Source organism: Carcharhinus amblyrhynchos, chromosome 15 (genome assembly GCF_965287045.1).
Source record: "Carcharhinus amblyrhynchos chromosome 15, sCarAmb.v2.hapA, whole genome shotgun sequence".
Taxonomy (NCBI): Eukaryota; Metazoa; Chordata; class Chondrichthyes; order Carcharhiniformes; family Carcharhinidae; genus Carcharhinus; species Carcharhinus amblyrhynchos.
In genome coordinates, this window is record NC_137338.1 from 59,135,795 (window position 1) to 59,158,606 (window position 22,812).

The 22,812-nt window shown below is 40.5% G+C and overlaps 1 protein-coding gene across 1 annotated transcript in view; it reads left to right on the forward strand.

Annotated features, from left to right (window-relative positions):
- The window catches only part of egfl6 (EGF-like-domain, multiple 6), a 74,329-nt gene extending 52,057 nt beyond the window's left edge, over positions 1–22,272 (forward strand). The window contains exons 10-13 of the mRNA XM_080204007.1: positions 8,934–9,014; positions 12,222–12,317; positions 14,900–15,168; positions 20,751–22,272. Coding sequence (XP_080060133.1) covers positions 8,934–9,014; positions 12,222–12,317; positions 14,900–15,168; positions 20,751–20,861 — 557 coding nt within the window. The 3' untranslated portion in view covers positions 20,862–22,272. The remainder of the gene's footprint in view (positions 1–8,933; positions 9,015–12,221; positions 12,318–14,899; positions 15,169–20,750) is intronic.
- The last annotated feature ends 540 nt before the right edge of the window (positions 22,273–22,812 follow it).

The following is a 22,812-nucleotide window of genomic DNA, read 5'->3' on the forward strand; positions in this document are numbered from 1 at the left end:
ATAATGTAGGAAAATGTGAAGTTATACACTTTGGTAAGAAGAGTAAAGAATCTGAATATTATTTAAATGGAGAAAGACTGTAGAAAGCTGCAGCACAGAGGGATTTAAGAGTTCTTGTGCATAAATCACAAAAAGTTAGCATCAAAATTCAGCAGGTAACAGGGAGGCAGATGGAATGTTGGCATTAATTTCAAAGGGAATGGAATATCAAATAGGGAAGTCCTGCTGAAACTATACAAGGCACTGGTTAGACTATACCTGATTACTGTGAACAGTTTTTGTCCCCTTATCTAAGGAAAGATATACTAACATTTGAGACAGTCCAGAAAGGTTCACTACATTGATCCTGGAAGGATTTTCTTATGAGGAGGGGTTGAGTAAGTTGGGACTATACTCATTAGAGTTTAGAAGAATGTGAGGTGACCTTATTGAGACTTATAGGATTCTTAGGGGGGGCTTTGACAGGATAAATGTTGAGAGGTTGTTTCCCCTTGTGGGAGAGTCCAGGACCATAGAGCATAATCTCAGAGTAAGGGGTCACCTATTTAAAGATCAGCTCTAACTCAGGAATACCCACACTGACAATGGATGCTAAAGGTTTCATTCTGCAGAACTGGTGTGCTTTATCGGAAATTTGTTGAAGATTTTACAACTTCACAGTCTCAATATCGCAAATCTGTACTTTGAATGTGTATGTATCCAATATCCCAGCATTGTATCCTGTGGATACAATAAGATTTCCAACTCCATGAATGAATAAAATTTCTGAGACTGGATTTTGTGTGGAATTCTCCAGCACAAAGGTTGGCAGAATACTCCCCTCCTTGTCAGGGCAAAGATAGCTAAAGCTGTTCCTGATTAAAGATAAGTGTTCCTCAGCTTTGCAGCTAAATTGTTAACTCCACCAAGAGCAAACTGTCAAACAAACCCTATTTATAAGGAATTTTAAAATAAAAGGGATTTATTAAATAAAATAAACACTTCTACTACATCACAGGGTCTTCATTTTGAATCTCAGAGCATTCCACACTGCAGTTTCCCATGTCTACTATCTTCATTACCTCAGGGCCAAAGAACTTGCATTTACTTCAGCAAGTCTCTCAATACTTCCTATAAGTTAGATTACCAGAAGGTGCCATCTCTGTTGTAATGTAAACAAACACAGTAGCATTTTGTTTACATTTAGGATTCTACAAACAGCAGTTAGATCGGGTAATGTGTTTTGGGTGGTGCCATTAGATCTACAGAGGCAGATAGAGCTCTGGCTTACCATTGTATCTGAAGAACAGCGATGCAGCCCTCTATGGAATTGTCTGCTGCAAATGAATTATGCACTCAGATCTTACTGTGGAGTTAAAAGCAGAATCTGATACCCAAGAGGTACAAGGAATATCAACCAAGCAGCTTGTGTGATAAAGTCACCACAACAGGTTTAACTGACCCTGAAGTAAACTGGCTGCGTTGTGGGATCAATGCTCTTACCACAAAAAATAAAATTAACAAAAAAAAACTACCCAAACACTCAGAATGCAGAAGATAAAATGTATTTTGAATAAGAGCAAGGGGAGATCTCCACAATATCCAAACAAATGTTTACCCCTCAACCAATATGATTAGAACAGATTCTCAGGTCTTTTTGCTGTTGTGGGATCTTGCTGTGCACAAGTTGGCTAACATCTTTGCCTAAAATACAAAATTTGACAATATTTCAAAATTACTTCATTGGCTGTAAAGTATTTGGTGATATCCTGAACCAGTGACAAATACTATATGAATGTGATTTCTTCCCCTATAAACTGTGGTTTTCTGTATCATTCTGCAAAGTGTACTAATTTAACACACCAAGGTTTTATGGATGTTCAGTTCATTTGAACAGTACTCTGAAAGCACCATCTGCTAAGGATAAAAACTCCAAACGCTCTCTTCAAAAGATTTAACAATTTCACGAGCTCAATGAAATACGTCTAACTTGAAACTTAGGTCACCAAAGCATTCATAAAAATGAAATATTTCCACAAATTCAACATTAGAAAAGTTCTCTTTTATTAAACAGAGTTACTTTCCAGCCTGGAAATCCCCTTTACCATAGGAATGACAGCTATTGCTGGCAGCTGTTTTGTAGCTAGAGGAAATATTCAAACTAAGGATTAAATATAGGATCATATGACAGAGAAAAGGATCATTACTGACGACATGATTGAAGTGAAGAAACAGTAACACAATAAATGACTGCCTCGGGTGAGATCTTTATCATAGTTATTTTCAACAATTGGCTAAAGATAAGATTCTCACAAAACAGGAGGCTACAGGTCTAGGAATTTCATCATTAATCACATGTGTTTCGAAGGAGTTGAATGCTCTGCAAGAGATTATCCCGAGGTAGTAATCCTCCAAGGAGACCTCACATTAAACAGTTTAATGTACACCCAGAGGCCAGGCCTTCTAATAATCTCCAAGAACAGTTGGTGCAAAATCCACACTGATGTCATAAAAGGCCAGTCACTCACTTTAATTTTGTTCTTTTCCATAAACAAGTAAAAGAAACTGAGCTAAAGCAGGAATGTGGTGAATCTATGCACAAACCATTGTTTTGTACGTTTCTCCCATATTAGTATGAAATACTTAGCTAGTACACTTTTGCTCTATTTTTACAAGGCAATTTTGAAGAACAATTGGTAGATGTGGAATGTTCACTTTAACCCCAAGTGAATTGGAAAGGGCTTCTTCCCCCACTTTGAAATAAATCATAGAGGTTTAAGTTGGATTAAATTGCAAATGGACACAGGGATTATGGTTTATGATTTGCTGTGCCTATTCAACGTAATCCAGGCAGGATTCAAGCTTCACGCTGCCTTATCATTTTTATTTATTAATTCATGCGATGTGGGCTTTACTGATTATACCAGCATTTATTGCCCATTCTTAATAGCCCCTGAGGAGGTGATACTGAGCTGCCTTCTTGAAATGATGTAGTACAGGTGATGCAGGTACACCCACAGCACTGTTAGGGTGGGAGTTTCAGGATTTTGAGTCAGTGATAGTGAAGGAATGACAATACATTTCCAGGATGGTGAGTGACTTGGATGGGAACTCACATGTGGTGGTGTTCCCATGTAGCTGTTGCCCTTGTCTTTCTAAATAGTACCAGTTGTGGGTTTGGAAAGTGTTACAATGATTGTAATCATGATACTGCAGCTAATACTAACCATGCTGTTCATTGGCTGCATAGCTCAGCAGGGATAATTTGCTACTTAAAGCTAGCCCACACTACCCTATACTAGCCTGTACTTTTTCAATGGGAGATGAGTTATGGCTGCTCGAGATACTGAGGATAATGGAAGTACTATAGTGTGTTGTGCAACAAAGGGAGGTGATGGCCTAGTGATATTATCATTAGACTATTAATCCAGAAACTCAGTTAATGTTCTGAGGACCCCGGTTGGAATTCCACCATGGCAGATGGTGGAATTTGAATTCAATAAAAATAAATCTGGAATTAAGAATCTATTAATGACCATGAAATTATTGTCAATTGTTGGAAAAACCCATCTGGTTCATTAATGTCCTTTAGGGAAAGAAATCTTCCATCCTCACCTTGTCTGGCTTATATGTGACTCCAGTGTCACAGCAATGTGGTTGACTCTCAATTGCCCTCTGAAATGGCCTGGCAAGCCATTCAGTTCAAGGGCAATAAATGCTGACCCAGCCAGAGATGTCTATGTCCCATAAATGATTTTTTTTAATGGCTGACTATGGGTGGAAAGTGGGCACCAACATTGCACTGGGAGTCTTTGTGAATGGGGTGGAAAGGAAGAGGGATAGCCATTATTGCAGGAACAGCAAGTCCTCCAAACTTGTGCTGGGAAGGCAATGGGAACAGATAGTTGATCAATACGCCAAGACCTGGATGCAGTCCTGGAAGTTATCATACAATTGCTCAAAGTCAGTGAATGCATCATGTATAGTGTGACTATTGCTCTGGCTTTATGCCAGATAATCTGGTTTTTACCCTAATGTGGCCAATTTCAGTATTCCTTAGCACACTTCTCTCAGTGAAGCACTATCAGCAGCTTTCCCCATATGGACACAATCGTTGGCTTTCATCAATTCTTTCCTCCACCCCCCCCATATCATCTCTCACTTCCTCACAATTTTTTCCATTTTGACCCACAATGAATCTCCTTCTGCAATACTGTTGTATCCATATGGGAGACCTCCTCCAGAATGATCCAAGGCACAGAATCATTGCTTCAGCCCACCACTGGTCTGCTCTGTCTCTTTTCTTGATGCAATGTGGTTCTCAACGTAAGCATACTATACACATGTCCTTGGGTTGAGAATCTGATGTTGGCAGTAGATAGCCATTGTCATCCCCGTAGCCATGCTTGGGTTTAACCTAGTGATTTAAATACAGCTGGCTCCGCCATCTGCCACAGAATTAGGATATCGTGATACTGCCAGAATGGGAGACATTCAGTTGCAGGATGTGCTGCCTATTGGTGAAATGACAGTTCGCTCTTGAGGAAGGGGCAGCACGGTTGCACAGTGGTTAGCACTGCTGCCTTACAACCCCATGGACACAGGTTCAATTCTGGCGTTGAGTGAGTGTCTATGTGGAGTTTGCACATTCTCCCCGTGTCTGTATGTGTTTCCTCCAGCTGTCTGGTTTCCTCCCATAGTCCAAAGATGTGCAGGTTAGGCAAATTGGCAATGCTAAATTACCCTTTAGTGTCCCAAGATGTGTTGGTTAAATGGATTAGCTATGGTACATGTATGTGGTTACAGGGAGAAGATACTTGCCGGAATTTTACCATCTCGTCCACCCGGGGCTCGTAAGAAACTGTCCAAGGACAACGGCAACTCTGTTGGCGGGTCAGTGCTGACTCGATGGGCCGAATGGCTTTTTCTGAACTGCAGGGATTCTATGAAGTGGAATCCTTGTCAGTTCCATACATGGCAGAGTGGACATGTGGTGACACAAAGCAATGTACATGTAATAAATCAATATGTAAATTGGAAACCATGTCTTTCATAAACAGCAGAGACTGCCCTGTATGATTTTGGACTTCCTGAAGTCATGAAAGGCACTTTATAATTGTAAATCTCTTTTCCTTTTTTCTGAGTCTTCCTCCCCTTTACATAATATCAATAGATTCCTTTCTGATCCAGCTGCCTCTGGTTGAGAATTACATAGAATTGCAAAGCTTAGCACAATCAGTTAGTGCTTGTCCACACAAGCTGCAGTCTGAATCTCGTATCCCGCTCTGTTCCCTCTCGCTTTCTCTTTATGCCTCTTTCCTTCAACTATCTATCAAACCTATCCTTAAAAGTTGATGTGAGGCTCCACTTTAATCCAGAGCAAGAATCAAACAGGCAAGACCTGAGGTAACAAGCAAACCACTCGTTTCTCTAGACTTCAGCAGCACAGGGCTCAGGAGAGTTTAATTCTCAGGCCTCAGATGTATTCCCCCCATATCACCAATTTACTGTGCTAGCTGAAGGTTGACAGTAGTTTGAGCAGCAGGAAGGAAGCAGCTAGGACCAATGCACCAGTTGAAGATGCTCAACTAAGTAGCAGGGAGAGGTTTCGGGAGAATCTCACATTTCAGAATATGGTTGGTGTTCCTGGCATACGGGTCACCTAACTTAACTTTGTGGAGCTCCCTGATGCATTTTTTTTCCTGTCCTGGCCACACAAAGGAAGCAAGAGAAATGTATCTGTTTGGGCCCCTTCCTGCTGTGTTCACCTGCAGGGGAAGCCATGACAGCTTCCCTTCTCAGGTCACTGGTTAAAATAGCAATTGGACCTGATGTCAATGGCCACCTCCATTCACTGTGGGCGAGAAAGGCAGCTAAAATGAATTACTGGGCCAGATTGCCTAAAACCCAGACTGGTATAAAACCAGAGCAATGGCCACACTTTATACGATGCATTCGCCAACTTTGAGCAACTGTATGAGATCATGAAACTTGCAGCACTGCATTCAGGTCCTGGGGCCTAAATTCTTGGTAATGACCACCAAACTGGAGACCCATAGGGAAACAGTTCCCTGTGCACAAGAGGAATATCTCCGTGTCCATGTGGGGGATCCTTTTTTATATGATTTTATGATTGGAGAGCCAGTGGGCTACACACCACTTTTCCCACCAAGCTGACACTTAGCCAAAAAATGCAAAATCCCAGCCTCTTAAGCTGAGGAAGAATCGAGTGTGAAAATTTCTCAGCCACAATTCTTCCATTCACTGAGACAGAAGTAACAACCATCCACACAAATCCAAAGCAGACAGCCTCCAAAGGAAAGCCTAGCTTAGTCACTTTCTGAAATCATTTAGGAGTGTATTATTCAGGGACCCCTTTCACATTCATAATACTATAAACCTGTTTCATTACCTCATTTCTCTTTAGGGAGATCTCTCTAGTTTCAGACATTAATTGAAAGTCTACAGCCATGTCACCAAGTAAGTTTTCTGTAAGTGGAACATTACTTTGTGAGCACAGAGGGACAGAAATGGAAAATGATTTTAATAGATTTATATAAATTGAACATCCCAAGAGATGACCCCTTGTGTAGTCTTGTAATGTACGATTCAAAGAAGAACAAGTACTCTGATTAAGCATGCAGGCATCTGAGGTTACAAAATCAAGACTAAATTGTTTTTAAATCTTTCTTTTACAAACTTTACATTTTCACCATGCACTTGTGTTGAATGAGCGACAGGTAACTATGCATGAATAAATGCAATGAGAGTTGTGATTGCTATTCCTGCTTGTTGAGGGAGATCTCCATAAGTCAGCAATAGTCAGGGACGGTGACAGCATTTTTACCATCCCCAGCAATATAAGGATTTTCACTGGGAACATCTACCCAGGTCATTCTCAGCACTCCTGGAAAGAGTAGCAGCAGCCCATTTACTCAACAGTACCTCTACCAAGATGAGGGTTGTGATTGGCAGTTGCAACATATAGGAATTTGTCATAGTAATTAGGATAAAGAGTGCAGCACTAAGTCCTGACAGCAATAATGAAATGTTACTGGATGAATAATCCTGGACTAATAATTTATAAATTAAAATGCCACCGTAGCAGTTTCAAAATTTGAATTCAGTTCTTCCTTAAATCCAGGAATAAAAAGCTGGGCATTAGCAAGGATCATCAGCATTGGGAAGGAAGCAAAGTTCATCAGCAAATCATTTAGTCTTGATTTTGTAACCTTAGGTTGGCCTTACTCTTAACCTTGACACGATATGTCCCAAACCATAGATCAATGTGGTTGGCTCAACTTCCCTCTGAAATAGCTCAACAAGTCAAACTGTTCCATCAAATAAAGGACCATTGGCTTCTCAAGTCAGCAAGGGATGAGCAAAAAATGCCAGCCATGCTGGTGATGCTCACATCCCTAGGATGAATAAAAAGAGATATACATTATGCTGAAACAGCTTATACATTTGTTCGCATTCTGCAGTGAGTTTCTTGGTGGCACTAACAATTAGTGCCTACATTGAAGAAGGATCTGGTCAGTTGGACGTCTAATAAAATTACTTCAATTTAATGATTTACAATCAATTTTGAAATAACTATACCATTGTTGTGTTGAGCTAATCACCATGCTGTGTATCAATAAGGTTCATGATATTATAGTGCAAAACAGACGACCCTATGAAGAGGCAGAGTATCTCTTTCTTCCCAGTGCTCAACTCCCCCAGTTTTCTCATGGGACACATTGACTGGGCTGGAGATCCGCAGATGCTGCTGCCCCACCACCCCAGTACTATAGTCAGAAGGCATTTGTTTTGTCTCCTGCCTGAACAGTAAAACTTGGCAGACAAGTCAAGTGTGGCCAGATGTGACCAGTCATATATAAGCCAAATTGATGTAATTTTGTAAAGTTGGGTAGTGATTTACAGTCTAACGTGAGCTATCCTACCTATATTAAGGCTGGAGGGAAGACTGTAAATCTTCTCTTGGCACTTTGGTCTCCAGGCTTCTTTCTCATCGCTTGCTTTCTCATTTTTGATTCTTCTCCACCACATGGGCTCAATCAGGGGAGGTCTCTTTTATCCTGGCTCTTATCCTTTTAACCCCTTCCAGTGGCAAATCATGTGCACCCCCATGATGGTCATGCTCTGAACGTACTTTTCTCAACCAATTATTAACACCCCATGTTAACTGTATTAGCCTGAACATGATTTCATGTGATTCTCCATATTCATCATGTTCAACTTTCTCTTCTCTCGAGCTGTGGTGTCTTAACTCAGAGTGTCTAGCACATCTGCTTTTTTAGCTTAACGCAAGCAATTTGAAGTTTCAACAAGGATTTAACATTTTAACTACAGCAAATGTTTTAAATGTGACATAATTTTCCATGATCCTTATGTATCTTGGTCTATTTTCCTGCACATTATGCTAGGAAAGAGGTCTTAATATAACTCAGGCTTAAGAACTTTACTCCAAGTTGAAAGCTTCCAGTCCCTGAGTAACATAAGTAAAACAATTGGGCCTCTTAAAACAGTTTAACAGCTTCATGGTCACTTTTTACTGATTCCAGCCTATTATATCCAGGTTTTTAAAAGCTTAATTCAATTTCTTAAAGTGCCTTTGGAAATTTGAATTTGCGCTCTCTGAATTATTAGTCTGAGTTTCCCGATTTCCAGTCTAGTAACATAATTGCAACACCGACAAGCTTAATTTAGTTCATTAATCGGAGGTGCTAATATTCTCCTTTGATTGTACTGCCCTGTGGAAAGGACTTGCCATTGACTCAGTATTGTCCTCTGAGCTGAACAAGTGGGCGATTGTCAGGGTAAGCCAAGTCCCACCACACAGAATTGTACAATAACTGTTAATAATTTAGTAAGAATTCACTTACGGTTACACACATTGAAATATGTCACCAATTCTTACAGGATATTACTTTTATTCCCAATTGTTTCAGTTTCCAGGCGCAACGAAGCTGCAGTATTTAGTCCAGTTCTGGGTCAGAAAGAAACTGCGTTACAAGAACCGCTTAATGAAGGTAAGGTGGTTATTTGCTTCTGTTCTTGAATTTCTGAAAGCGGACACCGTCAGTGCTGTAACTTCCTGTCACCACAGGTCTTACTGGTTCTAGAGGGATACCTGTCAGAACTTCTCACCTGCGGTAAGGGTGTAAAGATGGGCAATATCAGTTCAACTGCCCATTACAGCGCCTGCTCAAAATTCCTTTCCATCACAGCATCTCCCTCCCCATTAAAATTGAAAGCATCGCCCACTGGGGGATTCAATTTTAGATTGTTAGAGGGTGACCAGTGCAGTGCACAGGGTAAGAGACCTGGGTTTCATATGAATGGTGCCAGCAGATTGAGCTTCCCATAGAGTTCTTTTTTAAAATTTTTTTAAACTCCATCCTTAACATCATAAAGCCAGTGCTCAGAATGGACCAGGCAAACACAAATCCATTCCTTGCTTGTGCCAAAATCAAAGTCCAACTGAATCCAATTCATGTTCCCCACAAAAGAGACAAACAAGATCCAAGCTGACAGGAAAATGTATTGCACCCCATCTTGGGCTTGACCTGACACTTGCGGCAGAGATCACCCATCTTGGGTGGGTGGAGTGGAAAATCCCACCATTGATTTTAACGAAAGGCCGCTTAATGTTTGTTGAATTCAGAATGGTGCCATCCAAATTGGCAGCAAGGTCAGTCTGGAGGGGGAAGGGGAGTGGGGAAAGTAAGTGACAATCACAGTAGGGTAAGCCCGAGATGGTAGTAGCCCAGGTTATTTATTTGGGCCTGAGAAGAATAATTAAAACTTAACTTTTTTTTATAACAATGCAAGTGAAACAGCAACAAGTGCTCCAATTATTTATTTCCTAAAAACAACAGAACGCTGTGAACATCATAGAACTCCAATTTGCATATTAAAGGAGCCTAAAACAGATGGGAATTTTAAGGTTATGTGCGGTAAGTGGACCCACCCTATTTTGAGGCCGTTACCATTCTGCTAACACCAATTTGCCAAATTAAAAATGAACTTTAGTGTTTTCATGGCAAGAAAATATTTGCAATCAGACATGAGATTTACCAAATAATCAGTACAGTTACATGTGTTGTATTGAAACACAATGGTACATCAATGCTATATCATGTGTGATTAAAAAAAAGGCATGGCTCCTCAGAATTAATTCCTTTCCCACATAAAAACATTTGTCACACTTTTCCATAAAGGTGGTATTCCTTTGAGATGCACAAGTCTGCAATTTTTATGTAAGTCAACTTTTCCAGATGTGCCTCCAGAAATGACGAGAACACAGTTACCCAAAATTAGCTTTATTTATTAACCTATTGATCCAACTCACTGAGGTACAAACATGTTGCTCAAGAGTGACAAAAGGTTGAGAGGGGACCTGATAGAGGTGTATCCGATTTTGAGGAGCATTGATAGGGTGAATTAGAAGACACTTTTTCTATTATTAGCGAAGTCAATAACAAGGGGGCAGAGATTTAAGGTTAAAGGTCGAGGTTAAGACGGCAGTTGAGGAGAAACTTTTTTACCCAGTAGGTGGTGGAAGTCTGAAACTCAGTGCCTGAAAGCGTGGTTGAGTCAAACTCTCATAATATTTACAAGGAATTTAGATATTCACTTGCACTGCACAACCTCCAGTGCTTTGGGCCAAGTGCTGGAAAGTAGATCTAATATAGTCAAATCTTTATTGACTGGTATGAATATGATGGGCCAAAAGGCCTCCTTCTGTGCTGTAAACGTCTATGAATCTAAATGACAGAATGTTCATCTCTGCCTATGAAATCCTAGCCTTTACTAAGTTATCTGGGGAGAAGGGGCAACCATGTTCCTCCACAAGGAGAAAGAGGCAATTCCAAACTATCTTTGTTTTCCAGAATGTAGGGTTACTGGACTAATAGTCCAGAGACCCAGGCTAATCATAGGATCCCTACAATGCAGAAGGAGGCCATACAGCCCAGCATGTCTGTGCCAACTCTCTGACAGAGCATCTTACCTAGGCCTACCCATGCCCTATACTCATAACCCTTCATACTTATCCCACTAATCTCCCTAACCTACACATCTTTGGATGCTGAGGGGCAATTTATCATGGCCAAATAATCTAACCTGCACACCTTGGACTGCGGGAGGAAACTGGAGCACCCGGAGAATGTGCAAACTCCACACAGACATTCACCCAAGGCCAGAATCGAACCTGGGTCCCTGGCGCTGTGAGGTAGTAGTGTTAACCATTGTGCCACCATGCCATCCTCATGCTCTGGGGACATGGGTTCAAATCCCACCACAGCAGCTGGTGGAATTTAAATTCAATTAATAAATCCAGAATACAAAGCTAATCTCAGTAATATTGACCATGACAACTATCATCGATTGCTGTAAAACCAATCTGGTTCATTAATGTCCCTTAGAGAGGGAAATCTGCTATCATTATCTGGTCTGGTTTACATGTAGTTCCAGAACCACAGCAACATGGTTGACTCTTAACCTCAATTCAACAGCAATTTGGGGTAGGCAGTAAATGTTGGCTTTACCGGAGACATCCACATCTCATGAAAGAATAAAGAAGGTCAAGGTTCTTATAGTGCAAAACACTACCAAAATTTAATACAGAAGATGAGGTAAAATAAGAAATAGCAATTAGGAGGTCCAAGACTTGAGGGTGCAATTCGGTTGATGGCAAATTGGCTGCATTATACACACTGCCACACTGCACAATTTTCCTTTAATTCCAAAATTCTGTTACACCATCTTGAATTTTACAAATAATTCAAGATTGTATGAGTAAAGAAACTAAGTCTTGGGTAAGAACACATATTAGAGAAGGAGGTTCTGTGACAAACATTCATTCTACACAGTGGAGCTATGGGACAGCCAATTGTTTGGGGTATTTGGGGCTCAGGGGAAAAGCAACAGGAAAGTTCAGAGGAGCACTGACCTCAAAAGAACTGACACAATAGAGGAACAGTGGGAAGGTTGCCTAAGCCTGTATTGCTTATGGACATCTCTCTGCAGTGATAATTGGACCAACCTTGCAGCAGGTTGACTGCACCATTTGAAAAATGAAAACATGGGGCACAGGAGCCAAAACTAGAGGGAGAATTTTAAAATGTGAACATGTAAAGAAATCATATTATCAAAAAGTCCTATTGGAAAGGGCTTTTAGTTAAAAATGTCAGTTGGTACTGGTTAAAAAAGAAAGTCTCTATACTTCATTTTAGATTTTTCAGTGGACTGCAGTTTTAATCAAGGAGTTTGTGAATGGATACAGGACACAGAGGATGATTTTGACTGGAAAGTTACTGATCAGCATATTGGTAATTATTTTTCATTTAATGTAGATCTTAGTGAAAAGAAATATATTTTTTAAGAAAGAACTCCGCTTTTCAACATGTTTAAAGTTTAAAGTTTTAAAGTTAAAGTTTATTTATTAGTGTTAGAAGTAGGCTTACGCTAACACTGCAATGAAGTTAACTGTGAAAATCCCCTAGTCAGCACACTCCGGCACCTATTCAGGTACACCGAGGGAGATTTTAGCACGGCCAGTGCACCTAATCAGCATATCTTTTGGACTGTGAGAAGAAACCCACAGACACGGGAAGAACATGTAGACTTCACACAGACAGCAATCCAAGCCAGGAATCAACCCGGGTACCTGGTGCTGTGAGGCAGCAGTGCTACCATTGTGCCACATGCCACCCACATAGCCAGTTTTTCATGTTTTTTAATCATCATGTCATTAACATAAATCTAGAAATTAAGGCAGTTATTTTATCATTAATTATATTTCCTTTAATTACTATTTACCCCAGAGAAACAGTTAAGTTAATAGCAGTTGTAGGAGGGGAATAGAACAAGTCAAACCTTGGAGACTATGTCAAACTTCAAGAAAAGCTTCTATTCCACATGCATGAGGGAAAACTGAACTTGGGCCTGAAACCTCAGATTGCCTGCGAGTCTTCCCTGCCCCTAGTAGATTTGTACAGGTTAATATACTGTTTTGAGTCACAAAGGTTTATATTAGCATATTTATTCTTTGAGTTGGATCCAAAATGGCTCTTTTAATCTCATTATGCAGACTGCATTGGTCAGTACAACTTCGTTAATCAGTTTCTTGGGCAGTTCCATTTACCCGCTTATAATGTCAAAGCATTGTATTTGCCCAACCAATTTCCACTGATGTGTTAATCATTCTCCCCCACTGCTAGGTAATCATGGTTTATGGAAGACTATACCTTTCCTAGACTATATGGAGCCTGGGTGTCTTAATGCCAGTTCTCCCATTATGGTGATAATTCGAGTGATTTCCCGCACATCAGAAGTCAATAGTATGCTTTAATTGTTATTGGCAGAGCAGGCCTCTAGTAGCCTGCTTTTACCCTTTCCTTCCCTTTAGTGAGGTCCAGCCCTCTGGGCTTGCTCTATGTAACCCTGCATGTATTATACTGAAATTAAATAACATATAAATGGACATAGAAAGTAAAATATAAAAGACACAAATCCCTGATATTGCCCTACAACACCAATGATGATACCTTGGTTGCTATATCTTAAAGTTACTGCTAAGATTTAAAGAATTAAACATAAAACACAGGAGGAAGATGATGTGGAACATTTTTGTACATCGTTTTGATTCAAAAAGTTGTATAGCTATGTAAGTGATGGAAGGCTATTTCATTTTCCCCCTCCCACACCCCTGTCTTTCTTTCTTCCAAAACAGAGTGTGTATATATGTGTGTGCACATGCATGTATGGAAGAGTGGTGTGCATGAGTTAGTGTGATGTATTTGTGTGTGATAGAGCAATGTGTTAGTGTGATAGAGTGGTGTATATGTGTGTCTGTCATAGAGTGGTGTGTTATATGTGTGAGTGATACAGTAGTGTATGTGTGTGATAGAGTGGTGTGCTGTGTTTGTGTTGTTTGGGAAATTACCACCAGAGTCAGAATGGAATTCAAAAGTACAGCTTTATTTCAGACACGAAGCTTAGGAGAGAAAGCACTGGTGCTCCGCAGTACTTGGCAGCTACCTTCTCAATAATACAATACGAGTGGTTCATTTTTATACTTTTCAGGCAATGGATGGTCCAGACATTAGCCATTTAGCACGTCGTTATAGTTGAGTAGGATCAATAGTTAACACATCATTACAGTCAGACATATACAAACAAAGGCATTTAATATCGCATTGTTTCATAGAATGGATACACGTCCTCTATCAGTGACTATCAATGGCTTAGTTTCGGCCTATACATACAGTAATTGGTTTTCCTGCATTTATGTATTCCCGTTCCCATTTATGGCTAATCTCTTTACCAGATCTTATTGTCCTGAGTCTGTCCTTATCTTTAAAGTGCCTCAAGCTCTTACTAGCTTCCTGCAGTATTTGTTTCCTGCATGTTTAACTTTAAATAAACTGCATGTTTTAATTTCAAATAGCTGACTGCGCTAAAGTCAGTGCCTGCTTCATGTCTCTTTCTCAGGTAACGATTTTATGTGCCAGGCCACCATTTTTTGTGTCAGGTACGCATCTTTATGATTTTCTCCACTTCAGTATGTTAGAGTGGTTATTTGTGGGTGCGATAGAATGATGTCTTAGTGTGAGAGTGGTGGCTGTGTGTGTGATGTAGTGGTGCATGTGTTCGCATATGATACAGTGGTGTGTGTGTGTGTGTGTGTGTGTGTGTGTGTGTGTGTGTGTGTGTGTGTGTGTGTGTGCACGTGTTGAATTATTTCATGTTCATCCTTGTTGCATTCAACTTTGAGGGCATCTGAATTATGAGCTGCAGCCTTCAATTAGATTTCAATAAAGAAGTACTCAAGTATAGATGGATGTTTAGAAAACTGCTACTACCCTTGATTAATTCCCTTCATTAACCAATATAATTTTCTGTTCACAAGGCATTGGACACTACATGGCAGTCCCAGCGTCTGTTGGTGTTAAGAACGAGGTCGGTCACTTGACACTTCTCAGTGGTGATTTGACTCCGAACAAGGATTTCTGCTTGACATTTAAGTATCGGCTTGTAGGAGAGAGGGTCGGAAAACTACGGATACTTTCCAATATTGGAGATCCTGCAATCTGGGAGATGATAAGAGATAAAGACGAAGGCTGGAAGATTGGAAGTATCACAATAGCAGCTTTAAGCAACTCTGAAACACAGAGAAACGTAAGTCAGTGAGCGACTTCTAACAAGACTAGTTTGAGTTGATGATTAATAGGAGTAATGAGGAAAGGGAATAGGAGTCCAGCTGTTTTGGTAAATATATATTAAATACACTGTATAAAATGCCTCAGGTTAATTAGAACCTGTCATCTCAATGATAAAGGACTGGGAAATTGTTGGGATTAAATTAAACATATATGCAACTAAGATAAATCATTTTAAAATTTGAGATCTAACTGCCCGTTACTGGTTTCACAGCACACCCATTCTATAAATAGTGTGGCACCCCTCGGGCATTGTCAGAACCTCTTCAGGCTTCCTTAGAAACAAAAGGTATTTATTGTTAAAAAGAAATCAGGGAATTGCAGCCTATGGCTGCCTTGGGTCAAAGCCCCAGTTTTTACATGCGTACTACATGGCTGCTCAGTGATTCTGCGTGAGCGAGGACTCCAATCTCTGGGACGATTACATGCTCGCAGCTTCCATTGGTTTCTCAAGCCAGATGACCTTCTACTTCTGCGCTGTCTTAAAGAGACAGACCCCACAATCACTACATATTCCAGTTTGCCACATGCTATGATGTATTTTACATAGCTGGGAGTTTCAGGTTGAGAGTCTCCAGTGGTTGACTTACTACACCATGTTTTGGAAATAAAATTAAAATGCAAGTTCTTTCTTGCATTTTTGAAATGAATTGAAAAGACCAGTAATGATCACAAGGACACATGGCTTCCTCCCAACCCACAAAATCTGTAGGGAAGTGAGTGGTCTTAGTGAATCCACATGGCCAAACACATGCAGGAAAAGTTGAAAAATGCCTGTTTTTCCTGTAATTAATAACTGCTAACAAGATCATGGGAACTGTTTTGAGACACAAATTTCTGAGATTACCATATTGGTGTGTCAGAAATTATGGAAAGATCAGGTATTCTCTAACCGGAATTTCCTGACCATTCATGCCAGCGGGATCTTCCCATCTTGTTGTGGTGAATGGAGGTTTGGCTTGCCACCAGATCCTCCAACTTCACTGCAAGACGAGCGTGGTGTGAACAGGCAGTAAAAATCACACCATAGATTTTTAAAAACTCAAGTATTGGTCAAAAATGTGGTTATTTCTACCTGAAGGAAGATTGACACGGTGATTGGAGACCACACAAGTCACCAGGCAGTAGTAGGGTGACAAATTATGAAATGTAATTTGCCTTGTGACACTAAGCCCTTTGGATGAAAACAAATGAGGTAAGTGGAGGTTAATAATGCTGAGCGTTCTGATGAAGCAGACCAGACCCCTGGTGGGATTCATGGAGAAAGCAAATCCATCAAACTGTCCTATTTGATATCAAGAGTGAAAGGCATTTTGATTACAGATATTGCTCCTCAATGGTGGCATCTTTTAAAGGGGCACTATCTTTGTGGAACAGTTTGTGTCGAATGTGTTTTCCTGCGCATAGAGCTGTTGTAAAACTGCTCCGCCTTTATTTTCACCAGGAGATAATGTGATCGAGGGGAAGGGGTGGAGCCTGGGACAAGGAAGGTGCCCCACAGAAAGAAGGCCTGATAAAGCTCCCTCATCTAAAATTAAATCTTTCAACATGACTTGCTGAGCCTCTCCATGCCTTCACTTCGGCTCCTGGCAAGTTGTAGTTTTCCCATTCAGGCACCCATCAAATATCACAGTCCTCAGGACCCAACCCGCACACTGAAAAAAAAACCCATCTTCCTTTCTGCAGCTTTCCTGCTCATCTGCTGAGTGGAGTCAGTTGAAATTAAGAAACGGCAGCTTCATACTGAGTGCCCCCTAACTGGTTTCTGCAAGGCAGCAAGAGTTTAAATCAGGGCCATTGAATTATTCTGTGCAGAAGGTGACCACTTGGCCCATCATGCCTATGACAGCTCTTCAAAAGGGCTATCCAATTAGCCCCACCCTCTTGCTCAAACTTCATAGGCCTGCAAGTTTGAAAAGGGCAGTTTCTGTGTCAGTGATAGATATATTTTTAATCATGCCACCATTTCCAAAGGTTTGTTTATTTAAAAGTTAACTTCTGTCAGGCCAAGGGAGGAATTGAGCTAAGTTTTAGGATCAGTCTGAAATGACTTTAATCAGGCAATTGAAGTTAGCATGTTAGAATATGAACCCCCTGATGAAGGGCAAAACGGATGGGCTAATCAGGGAGCCTCTTTGCTTTGTACTTAACCAGGAGTGTCAGTTCCCCTGGGACTTCTAGTGTAGACTGCTAACTGAAAGCACTCTGTATGCTGTTGTCAGACTTATATATAAAGGGATTTTGGTGAAGGGACTTCTGCCTCTGAGGATTATTCTGTCCCCTGACAGAAGGAACAGAGTACAATAATGAACTGATGATCAGTTAGTGCCTTTACATTATCAGGGTTTAAAGTTTAACAAACATTTGAGTTTGTTCATTGTGCAATGAGATAGTTAATTCCTGACTCAACTCTTAAACCATGATCTGTTCATTTCCACATCCTGAGATATATGAAAATGTTGAGAGTGTAGATTTAAATTTACACTTAATCCTCCCCATGGTATGAACTGAAACAGCCCAAAAGCTCCACAATCAATTTCAAACAAATCTTCAGATATTTATGATCACCTCTTTATTCTCTTTTTTTATTCTGTGATGAGATTTGAACCCATGTCCCCAGAGTATTAGCTTCGGTTTCTGGACTATTCATCCTATGATATAACCCTTATGCCACCATCTCCCACTTTGAAAGTAAAACAAAGGCAATGGATGAGCAGCTGCATTTGACATTTTCTACAGCAGTAATAATTTATTTTTTGTTTGTATATATTGAACCAAAGATATATTTTATTGTGGGTTTGGGTTGGTAAAGAAAGTGAAACAGAATCATGCCTCCAACTTTGATTTATTATTGTCACATGTATTAGTATACAGTGAAAAGTATTATTTCTTGCACACGATACAGACAAAGCATAGAGGAGGAAAGGAGAGGGTGCAGAATGTAGTGTTACTATCATAGCTAGGATGTAGAGAAAGATCAACTTAGTGCAAGGTAGATCCATTCAAAAGTCTGATGGCAGCAGAGAAGAAGCTGTTCTAGAGTCGGTTGGTACTTGGCCTCAGACTTTTGCATCTTTTTCCCAACAAAAGAAGGTGGCAGAGATTATATCCAGAATGTGTGAGATCTTTAATTATACTGGCTGCTTTTGCAAAGTAGCTGGAAATGTAGATGGTGTCAATGGATGGAAGGCCGGTTTGCGTGATGGACTGGGCTATGTTCACAACCCTTTTGTAGTTTCTTGCAGTCACTTTTCCAATTACAACACCATATATCCTATTTACAATTGGAATGCAAAAGCACTTCGTCCTTAAAAGTAACCTCATATCTAGTCAACACTTTGGTCTTAACATTTAAAAGGAAGTGAGGTGGAAATGGAAAGGTCGAATCAGCTGAAGAGACCGCCAGGCATCATTTATACATTGTAGGGCCAATTTCCATCCAGCAGCTAAGAAAACCTTGCCAGCATGCTGGACCACCAGTTAAAAGAGAATGGAACCAAGAATCCTATGGGAATGGCTCACGCCACCAGGAAGGGAACATAAGCTAGCTGATGAACAGGAGGGCTGAACTGGTCGGGGAGACAAGGCTGGTTATCCAGACTTGGAGAGACTAAAGGCTTCCAGGGGACGTGCTCCTGCTCCTCCTTGGATCATAAGGATTGGTAAAAGAGCCACTTACTCCAGCTTGGGGATTTTCATAGTAATTTCATTGCAGTATTAATGAAAGTCAAATTGAGACTAGTAAATAAACTTCTTTAAAGTTGCCTGGAATTCCATTGCTTGAGTCCTGCTCTTCATTTACTATTAAATGTAAGTACATTTTGGTTAAAATCAAATGTAATATCTGTTCCAATCTCGGCCTTTTGGCTAAGATCAAACATCAGTTGAATCAAGCCCAAGACAGGGTGCAATGCCCTATCATGTCAGCTTGGAACTTGTTTGTCTCTTTTGTGGGGACCTTGAATTGGATTCAATAGGATTTTGAACTTGGTTTTTGGAACAAGGAATGAATTTTGTTTGCCCAGTCCATTCTGAGCATTGGCTTTGTAATTAAAGGACGGAGTAAAAAATTTTAAAAACATTGAGTTGTAGTGCTGATGTTGTTCCCAGGCTGTGACTTTGGTATGTTAATTAGGCTGTTCCCTGTCTTTCATGGGAGTCTTGTCGATGGCCTGATTTCAATTAAAGTGGGGGCAATGGGGTCATTTTGAGGTTATGTTGCTTGCATGGTAAATTTTAGCTCCTTGTCCTTCTCCCACCCTGTGCGGCAGGCAGGAGGAGTATTGAAAATGAATGTTATGCATTGCACAGAAGCACAGAGTGTTGAACGACTGAGAGTCTCAGTTGCAGAATAGTAATTGGTGTGTTCACTCCTACAATTTTTGCTTGGTCATTCTAGATCTTAGTTATGTCATCACTGAGCCTAGCATTTTGCTCGTGGATGCAAAAGCCTTGGCATAAAGCAAAAGCGGAATTATATTTTTCATTTTTGGGACATTTGAATCCCTGTTAAGCCTAGTTTTAGTTGCCTTGGGAAGGTGGTAGTGGTGGGTCCTATTTGTGAACTGCTGCAAGCTTTGTTCGTAGCAGTTCAATACAGGTAAATGCCTTGCTATATCACAGCTAGAGGATGTTAATGAAACAGTTGCACTCTTATGACAGGTTCACGGTCTCTATAGATTATTTCCAATTTTTTTAAAAACTAAATTCAAATTCTGAATTGCACTGAGTGCTGGCCGCAACTCTGTCGTTATCAAGTTATGTTTCCTGAATGCAAGTTTATACTTATTCATTCTTGGGACACGGGCATCGCAGACTGGCCAGCATTTATTGTCCATCCCTAGTTGCCAGAGCACAGTTAAGAATCAACCACATTGCTGTGGATCTGGAGTCACGTGTAGGCCACGAACAACGGCAGATTTCCTTCCCCCAAGGACGTTCGTGATCCAGGTGGCTTTTCCAGCAATTGACAGTGGTTTCTGGTCATCAGTAGACTATTTAATTCCAGATATTTTTTATTGAATTCAAAATCCACTATTTGCTGTGACAGGATTTGAACCTGTGTCCCAAAACATTAGCTGAGCTTCTTGATTAATAGTCTAACAATAATACCACTAGGCCATCGCCTCCCCTGTAGTTGCTAGATTACTTTTGTAGCGCAGTGACACTGCACGCTGAGGTATTTGAAACTAGATACCAAGGAAACACTGGATAGACAAGGTCAAAAGCCACTCATCATAGGAAAGAATACAGTTGACTGAAAGAACTAGGCTGGTCCAGAACTGACAACAATGGAGTGAATTTTATCAGCCCATTAGTGCTACTGAATTGACACAGAAGAATTTAGTATGAAAAGTAGCAGCGACAGAACTGCTGTTATGTGTCCTGCTGTTCGTTGTTAGCATGAGCTATTGGTGGTCAGGCATAGACATCCCAAAACAAAGAGATCAAACAAATAGCATTAAGGGGAAATAATTTGCTATTACCATTTATGACTTACTTATTTGAATTTCTGCCATTGCTTTTTAAATTATTTTCTAGATTGTATTTGAAGCAGTGCGAGGAAAGGGCAGACTTGGAGAGATTGGACTGGACAATGTTGTTCTGAAGCCTGGACCTTGCCGAGAAGAGACCTCAGAGAATGATAACTGAGAGACATGTATGACATTTAAAACTCCTGAATTGTTTGGTCTGCAAACATGTGTGAGCACTAAAACTTACTTCAGACCAGGCTGCTCTCCGGCATGTAAAATGTGACATTTTTACCTGGTGAAGTACTCGTATTCCAGTGCCTACATTTTTTTTTGGCATTGCAAGGTTCTTTCATTCGTGATTTTGATATTAACTATTAACTGAGGTGCTGTGTACGTCAAACAGACAGTCGCCTAATCATCTTTAAACTAACTACTCACTTGCCTCTTCTCTTACTTGGCCTATTAAACATCCAGTTTACCAACTGGATTTTTACTGTTCTGGACCATTAACAACAGTATTTTGCCCAATGCTACATTATATGCTAACCGAGTAATATGATTAAGCACAAGGCTTTTGTAAATGTAAATGTATTAAAAAGTAATCAATGATATTTGAAAAGTAACAATGGCCGGGATTTTCCGGTCCAAATAAGACAGATCGGGTCGGAATATTTGGAGAGCAGCAAAGATCCGTCGACTTTGGGCAGGATTTTCCAGTCCTGCTGCCAAATGCAGTTTTTAAACTTGACACAGCCAATACCAAAAGGGTTTGAAGCAATTTACTTTCCTTTATAATGGGACAATGGTTTCTAGATTGTTTCCCATGCTACAGAGAGAAAAGGGGATGAGGAGGGTACTGGTGGGCAGGGCTTGGCAAAGACCTTTTGACAGATCTACACCATGCACCCTCCCTCTTGAATTTGCCTGAGGGTTTCCACAAATGGGAGGATACTGGCCAGCATATACAATAGGTGCAGACACAACGTATCTATTTAGAGAGGGTATTGCAGGCCATCTAGCCTCTACCTTATTTTCTAATGACCAAAGGATGCCCATTTCTACAGACAGCCCAAGAAGTTGGCAATGCATTTGTGCCCGAGACCCGTTGAGCCAGGCAGCCTTTGGCAGGATAGTAAAGATGACCAAAAATTAGGATTCAGCTTTTGTTCCAAGTACCCATAAAATCCTAAGGATCAGCAGACAGTCCTCAAGACTAGAACATGGTGGCCTGAGTGTTCAAACAAATTTCATGTCCAACAGTTCTCATGGTGGGAAATACAAGGGGTGGGATTTTCCAGCCATGCTCACCCCAAAACTGGAAAAACCTGCCCGAGGTCAACAGGCCTTTGCATGGTCCACACCCTCCCCCACCCACCACGATTCCCATGGCTGGCAGGATGGGAAAATTCCTTCCAAGAATTTCAGAAACTCTGTGTGAATAGACCACTTTAATATGATGGCTAAATCACTATCTGTGCCTCTTTAATTCCAGAGTTCTGTACCAGTGATGAATTTTGATACCGATATTTTGTATTATTTCTTGTGTATTTGTACAACATTTTGAAATAAAATTTCTCTTTATAGATAAATGTCTATTTCTTCTATGATTTTTATTTAAATTACACTCCAGTGAAATGCTTCAATTTTTTGAGGGTATAGGAGGAAGGGTAAGTGACAGGCTGGCATCTCATACCCACTTGAGTTGGATAGGTTACAGTCAACATGTTGGGCAGGATTTTACAACCTTGTTTGTCCCAAAACCATAAAATCGATGGACTTTTCCATGGCCCTCGCCCACTCAGAGTCCTGTGGCTGGTGGGTCAGGTGTTCTATCCATTACCTGTAATTGCTTTGTCAAAACTTAGGTTCTCAACAGTACGAAGTTCAACAACACCAGGTTAAAGTCCAACAAGTTTATTTGGTAACACGAGCTTTCGAAGTACTGCCTGTTGATGAAGACTTTTCTGAAACTTCATACTGTGCCACCCCAGTCCAATGCCGGTATCTCCACATCATTGATTCTCAACAGCATATGAACCTTGTCCAGCTAACACCCGAGTAGCTCAGTTTGTTAAATTGCACACATTCAGAGGATGCGGCATGTTCAACCAAACTTTTCATTGAAAGAC